The sequence below is a fragment of the Pogona vitticeps genome, chromosome 1 (assembly GCF_051106095.1).
Source record: "Pogona vitticeps strain Pit_001003342236 chromosome 1, PviZW2.1, whole genome shotgun sequence".
NCBI lineage: Eukaryota > Metazoa > Chordata > Lepidosauria > Squamata > Agamidae > Pogona > Pogona vitticeps.
The window spans coordinates 241,930,145-241,937,831 of record NC_135783.1 but is presented as its reverse complement, the minus strand read 5'-3'; the positions used below and the strand labels follow the sequence as shown (position 1 = coordinate 241,937,831).

The window sequence follows — 7,687 nt, the reverse complement described above, 5'->3', positions numbered from 1 at the left end:
TTATGTTAAGTGAGACAAGTAACTTAAGGCATCAGTTTTCTTGCAACAGCAGTATCAGCATGAAGAGTCATGAGCTAGACTTTACTTATCCTTGGCACATTAATTTTCTGTTTTTAAAGATGTGTGTATGTATGGGCACATATGCACATGTGTGTAGGAAGAGCATTCCAACATATGAATGGTCTGAAGTGTTCAAAGGCTTACCATTTCATCTGCTGTTTGTGACAAAAAGCTGGGAGAAAACTGGCTTTCCTGTTTTCAGTGTTATCTGAAGCTATTGGCTGTGAATTGAGTAACATGCACAATACACATTGTGGTTTTTCGGAGGTTTCTTTCTTTGTTTGTTTGTTTTGAGTCAGGACCCTGTCTTGGTCATCTGCTGACACAGTGACCCCTCTTTGTCCAAAGCTTTCCTACCACACAGTTCAAATTCCTCCATCTCTTGTTTTGCTAGCTTTATCAAAAGATCTGAGTTGTTCCATCCTGTCTTTTTTCAGCTATTGGAACATGTTGGCATATTTTAAAAACTCTTCAACTAGTTTAAACCAGCCCAAGACATTGGACATGCAGGAGTGTATTTGCCTCATGTGCTTAACTCATCAGACACTTGTGTATAAGATACCTGCATATAAGATTGCACCACATATTAATTACTAGTTGCTATGTCAATTAAACAAGGACGTGGTGGCACTGCGGGTTAAACCACAGAAGCCTCTGTGCTGCAGGGTCAGAAGACCAGCAGTCGTAAGATTGAATCCACATGACGGAGTGAGCTCCTGTCGTTTGTCCCAGCTCCTGCCAACCTAGCGGTTCGAAACCATGTAAAAATGTGAGTAGATAAATAGGTACCACCACGATGGGAAGGTCACAGCATTGCATGTCTAGTCGCACTGGCCACGTGACCACGGAAACTGTCTTCGGACAAACGCTGGCTCTACGGCTTGGAAATGGGGATGAGCACTAGAGTCAGACTAAATGTCAACTGGACTAAATGTCAAGGGGAAACTTTACCTTTACCTATGTCAATTAAAGAGATTGGTGGCAAAATTAAGGTATAACTGCATCATTTACTGGACAAATTTAAGATGACTTAGAAAGATGGATCCTTCTGGTTTTCACAGAACTCTTCCTCTAATGCGTTAGTCAGTTTTTACAGGAAGACTTCTGTGAAACTCAAAGATGTGTTCACTCGCACCTCAACTCAAGTTGGTTCAGCTGTGGTGTGTGTGTGTGTGTGGGGGGGAAATGTCTTCCACCTACTTCATTTTTCTTATAATACACTCTTGGGTATTTCTGGATGATATTAATTTGGGAGTTTCCCTAAATTTGTAAATTTGGGATGGGTCATTGTGAAATGTCTCAGCCTGTGAAACGGGAATAAATATGATCTTCTTTCTTACATCTCCTCTGGTTAACAAGGAAATGAAGTAGTGTGATCACCTGGGAATGTATAGAGGAATAATTATATTAACTGAATCGATGGTTCCCAGATTCATATGCTTTTCAAAAATAGAGAAAATGTGGCCTTCGAGAGGTTGTTGGACTACAGATCCCATAATGCCTCAGCACTGGCTATGCTAGCTCAGGCTGAGAGATGTAACAGTCCAGCAATACCATCAGAACAATCCAGTTCCAAGAATCTGACCACTGAGCAGATAATATCACACATTCTTGGGATCTGTAGTAACAGCAATCTCTAATGCACAAGCCAAATGCTGCAAGCAATGCTGACCGGAATCCTGTTTAAAACTCCTGAAAAGTGGGGGCACAGGACAAATGTGCTGAAACTTGCTGTGAGCTTGCAAATAACTTGGGAGATCAGTTTACGACATCCATGGTTGTAGAAAGACAAAATGTTGCTGCACAACTATCCACCCCAGTCACCTAGGAAACTTGTTCTAGCTCTTTTGCAGGATTCCCAAGACAAATCCTGTTGGGCCATGTGGAAGACACACATATAGCTATCTACCTCTTTTAAAACACCTCAGGATGTCATGATGGAACCACTGTGAAGCACTGCCTTGACTCTTAAACCATTAAAGTGAAGAGGAAGAACATGTGATTCACCAGCTGTTGCCAGACTACAATTCCTAGCATCTCTCGCCATGGGTTATGCTGCTAGTGCCCTTCCGAGCTGCAATCCAAGAACATCTGGAGGGCTGCACTTAATCCATCACTACATCAACACATCTTTCTAGGACTTCAGGCATGAGAAGAAGAGGTTGGAAATTCTTCTCCCAAGTAGAAAAGAGAGCCCTTGAAGCTTTCCCTTTAAACCCAGAATTCTGCGTACCTCTTTTTATCCCTTCTCTGAAGATTAATAATCAAAATACAACTTGCCCATGTTAATACAATAGCTCAATATAGCCCAACCTGGGAGACAGACTTGAACTGAAGTGTTAGACAGAAAAAAACCATTTCAAGTGAGAAGGGTTTCCTCTTTCCTCCTGTGAAGTCAGGGTGGTGATAGGGAAGCAGGAGGAGAACAGTGGAGGCTTGTATTAGCATTTCCAGCTGTAACTAGGGGAAATTTCATAATGCAAGAGCATTTACATGTCTGCCTTACATAAAGTTACCACACAGGTGAGCAAAGAATATCGGGTTAGGTTTATGAGACGTTGCTTTTAACAAGCTGTTTTTTTTTTAAAGTGCACAATGAACTGGAGAGGTTAAACAAAACATATAATACAAATAACCCCATGCAGTCAAATAGATTCAGACTTAGGCCAATCTTTAAGACGATACAGTACAGTCCTCGGAAGTGGTTTACAATTCCCTTCTTCTGGGGTCTCTCTGGAACTGTGTAGCTTGGCCAAGGCTACACAGGCTGGCTCTTTGCCTACAACACACCATTGGGAATCAAGCAGAGCAGTTCGATTCAGTTCACTTAAGACAGCCAGCCAGTCAGCTAAACAAGGTTAATAACCTCAAATTAAAATATTCCTTGGTGGGTGGTTCTGTGTCTGTAGTAACCTCAAGGCAAGGGAATTTGCAAATGTTGCAGGGCAGAGTGATTCTGAAGGCAGTGACTCAACATAGGTGCTTGCACAAGGTCACTAACATTGTTTTGCCCCGGAGGCCCTGTATCTGGCTGATACGGACCTACCCCTGTCTGCGTTTCTGTTCCTTCTCAAGACAGCTCATTTCCAGATTTTTGATTGCTTCTTTTTTTAAGCATTTAGGGAACACACAGTAACACATCGCAGGGGGCTTGTAACAAAAATGGTGATGCTGAGAATAGTACAGCCAGTGGCTGGCAAAGAGTCTAGAGATCAGTGGGGCCACTTCCAGTACAGTTGGCCTGGTGAGTCCTTGGACGTGCCTTCATCAGCTGAGAGATCTAGCCGTCACTTGGTAGTGATTCCACTCTTCCCCAATACTTAAAGATGTAGCTTTACGTCTCTGTAGGGGATTTATCCTATGAAATCCTGTCAAGCTTTACATGAAGACATAGATGTTTTGTAGTGAACTTCAGATCTGCTAGTCACACTTTTTTTTTTTTTTTTTGCTTAGCTAATCTAGGGGCAACCATCATACCTCTCTATTGCCATTTAGAAGCATCCCTGGGCTGCATGCGGGCAAAGTGATATACAGTAAAGCGCCCACACAGACAACCATGGCTATTGGTCAACTACTGTGATATAAGTTATCACAGTCTCCCCTGTGTGGGATAATATTCTCCTCGTGCCACATTTCACCATCAGCACTTTGACTTGTCCTGCACCTGGAGCTGGAAGCAAGGGTTGCTGCCACTCGCACCATCAGTTATCTCTTACTGTATCTGCTGCAGAATATTCTTATGTCATCCTGGTTATGGAGATTCTTTGGAGTGAAACCTAATGCATTCCATATTGTTGGACTACAGACTTCATAACTCCTAGCCAACGTGGCCATTGATCAGACATGGGAACCGTAACCCAAACCATCTGGAGAGATCCAGCAGTAGAAGGTTGGTTGGAGGCTTCCGCTAGTGCCTGTTTGCTTAAGGAGCCTAGATCAGGGTGAGCGAACAGTGGCCCGCTGGATGCTGCTGGACTGCAACACCAGCCATTCTTCAGTATCAGCAATGAGGGCCAGGGCTGATGAACATCTGGAGGGAGGGGCTTACCCTGTTTAGATAAAGAGCTCCGCTTTGTTTTGACTAGCCTGTATTCACAGCTTGACTAATTCTTGCTTCAGTTCAAAGGTTCTGGTTAACCGTTAAACCTTCCAAGCTCTGCAATGATCTGGACCCTATAGTTTAGGATCTGACATGTTGCCCGCTTCCCTATGGAATACCGGATGGGAAAACTTTGGCCATCTAGAGACTTCAATTCCCAGAAGGCTCAGCCTGCAGGCCAAGGGCAAGAGACGGTGAGTTGTAGGCCAAAGTTCTGGAAGGCCAGCAGTTCCACAGCTCATTACTAACAAAACAGAAGAATCCACGAAACAGACCGGGAGGGAACTGAGAAAGAGGAGAAGAAATCACGCCCAATCGGCACTGCTACTCAAAAGCAAGGGACTCTGCACATGCCCAGTGACATTTTGTAAAGGCGGGCCTTGCAGTAAAAAGAGGTGAGCCGGATGAAGCTCTGGAATGGATGCAAGAGAAGTGTCAATGGTAAAGAAGGGCAGCGTCCGCCTCCTCCTCCCCTCCCCGACTCCTCTCTGCTTTTGTTTGGATGAACATCCCTGGAAGGAGACCGGCTGCTCCTTCCGCCGTTTCGGAATCCGGGAAACCGAGGCGTTCCTCTCCCCGGGGCACGTTCCCTGTTCGCTCCACGGCCGAGGGAGTGGGTCTCACCTGGGGGCCCGTGCCTCGCGGCCATTGGCGGAGAGGAGAAGGAAGCCCGCGTTTGGGATTGGCTCGCTGAGCTTGAGGCCGGGGCTGGGCGGGGCATGGCGGGGCTGGCCGGGCGCTGCAGCCAGTGCGGCGGCGAGGGGAGCTGCGGAGCGCCGTCGGGACCGGCTTCGCCTCGCCTCGCCTCTGGAGCGCCTCGTTGCCGTCTCTCCAGGTTCATCGGCGAGCCGCCCTGCAGAGCGCCGGCGCCGCTGCTGCCTCCGCCCCAGCCCATGGCCGGCGTGCGGGACGCGTCCGGGCAGGAGCTGTGAGGCGAAGCCCATAAAGCAGCAGCAGCAGCAGCGGCAGCGGGGGCCGGAGCCGTCGTTGTCTCCGCGATGGGGACGGTGCTGTCGCTCTCACCCAGCGCGCCCGGGAAGGGTGGCGGCGGCGGCGTCCTGACTGAGAAGGCGGCCCCCGGCAGGGCCCACGGGAAGGGAGAGAGCCGTCTGAAGCGCCCCGGCGTGTTGATCTCCGCCCTCACCTGGAAGCGCCTGGTGGCCGCCTCGGCCAAGAAGAAGAAGAACGCCAAGAAGGTGACGCCCAAGCCGGGCTCCGGAGGCGCGCCCGACCCGGTGGTGCAGCAGCGCAACCGCGAGAACGTCCGCAAATCCCAGCCGGAGGGAGGCAAGCCGGGGCCCTTGGCCGTGCCGGTGCCCACCGTGCCGGCGTCCGCTCAGGACGGCGGGAAGCCGCCTCCGCCGCCTCCCCCGCCGCCCCTGCCGAGCAGCAACCGCGCCGCGGCCCTCGGCGCCTCGCCGCGTCGGGTGATCGTGCAAGCGTCGACGGGCGAGTTGCTGCGCTGCCTCGGGGACTTCGTCTGCCGCCGCTGCTACCGGCTCAAAGAGCTGAGCCCCGGCGAGCTCATCGGCTGGTTCCGCAGCGTGGACCGCTCGCTCCTGCTCCAGGGCTGGCAGGACCAAGGCTTCATCACGCCGGCCAACCTGGTCTTCGTGTACCTGCTGTGCCGGGAGGCCCTGCAGGGCGACCAGATCGGCACCCAAGCCGAGCTGCAAGCCTCCTTCCTCACCTGCCTCTACCTGGCCTATTCCTACATGGGCAATGAAATCTCCTACCCTCTCAAGCCCTTTCTGGTGGAGGGCGACAAGGAGCGCTTTTGGGACCGCTGCCTCGCCATCATCCAGGGCCTGAGCGCCAAGATGCTGCAGATCAACTCCGACCCGCACTTCTTCACGCAGGTTTTCCAGGACCTCAAGAACGAAGGCGAGGGAGCCCCCACAAAGGACTCCTCCAACAAACACTGGACTATAAGCCTGGACCGCTAGGAGACCCCGGAGGCCCCTCCCCGACCGCCTCCCCCATCCCACTCGCCCTTTTCCGATGCTGTCGGGCGCCTCCGACACAAAACCACCACAAAAAGGCTTTTCTCAGCCGAGATTGCTGCCGGAGGGCCGGGAGGAATAAGACTCTAGGGGGTCACGTTTGGGGAGTTGCCGGGGTCGGGCCCATGTCCTTTAGTCGGCCCATCGTACAGGTATCGTCCATGGAGCTGCTTCTCCTGTTTCCCCGTCCCCCACCGAGAATGAGCCATTCCTGGGTGGTTGCGGGCGGGAGGGCTCCCTGTGGACCACTCTTTCCAAGCTCCCATTTGTGAGCCACGCCCAAATTACATCAACCCCTTATTATGACTGCAGCATCTGAATAGTTTGGGAATGGATGGGAGAGGGTGTCTGCCCCATGATGTTACTATATCTTTTCATTATGGGCAGGCCTTCCTGTTCTTTGTTAACTCCCCCCCTTGCCCAAGGAAGGTGCCACAGGCTGCTTGCCGTTCAGGCCTTCTGTGTGCATCCAGGCAGGGAGGGGCCACGATCTTTTCCTGATTTCCTTCTGTCCTTTCTTCCAAGTGGAGAGAAATGCCTAGACGATACTCCTGGGCCAACCTGAGGTATTATTTATTGACCAGGTGTTGTCTTACACAGGAGAGAGAGGTTGCTGTGACCTTGCCTGTGAGAGCCCCCCCCCCCCGTGTGTCCCATCTAGATGGGGTCTCTTGGCTGCTGCTGTCAATCACAGTAGGGTCAGGGTGTTTCAGTCTGGCCGTTCTCCCCACTCCTGCCCTGCTGCTGCCTCCAGTGAAGCAATTCCTCCTGCATGTATTTGTCCTTCCTACTGTGGGTGGCTCTGCCATAGTAATTGTTCTACAAAGTGGATGATGGTCATTAGACAACTCTCCACCACTGCAAGTCAAATGCCTTTCATAATTTCTTTCCTTTTCATCTTGGCACTGGGGAGGGAAGAGAGAAGCGTGTGTGTGTGTGTACGTGTGTGTGTGTGTGTGTGTGTGTGTGTGTCTGCGCACCCCTCAATGAAGTGCTGGGGAAGCTGTGCTGCTATCCTTTCCCTGCCCCTGAATTGACCTGTTCTCTCCCTGTCCTCCTTCCCAGCATCCCTTCCCATCGGAAGCAGAGGCTGGGTGCTGTCCAAGGTGCTAGCCTCTCAGACCTAACAATACATTTGCACATTCTCAAAGTTGAAAAAACAAGCCGTCTCATGGTGTTTGAATGTAACAGAACAATGTCTGACTTATGGGATGTTTGTGCCAATGTTGCTCAAATGTACAGTAACATATTGTTTTATATTGTATATTTCAAAGAGATAAAATTAATGAGTCAAAGCGGAACTCGGCATCCTTTGATCATTTCAGAACCACATTAATATGGAGGCAGGATGCAGAAAGCATTGGGGCTGCCTGGGCAGGAAGGATGGCAATTCATAGTGGGGGATTTATGGTCAGTACAAAAGATGCATTAGTCCTTGACTGATGATTTCTTAAATGGCTGTGTTGGCAGGAGATCTCAGACTTGCTAATGGGATTTGATATTGAACTGAGGTCCATCTTATTCC

The 7,687-nt window shown here is 50.2% G+C and overlaps 1 protein-coding gene across 1 annotated transcript; it reads left to right on the top strand.

The window, feature by feature from the left end:
* The first annotated feature begins 5,157 nt into the window (after positions 1-5,157).
* On the top strand, positions 5,158-7,463 carry CDK5R2 (cyclin dependent kinase 5 regulatory subunit 2). Its single transcript, XM_072985314.2, has one exon. It carries the CDS (start codon positions 5,158-5,160, stop codon positions 6,103-6,105), a length of 948 nt encoding a protein of 315 aa, XP_072841415.1. The 3' UTR covers positions 6,106-7,463.
* Positions 7,464-7,687: the final 224 nt, after the last annotated feature.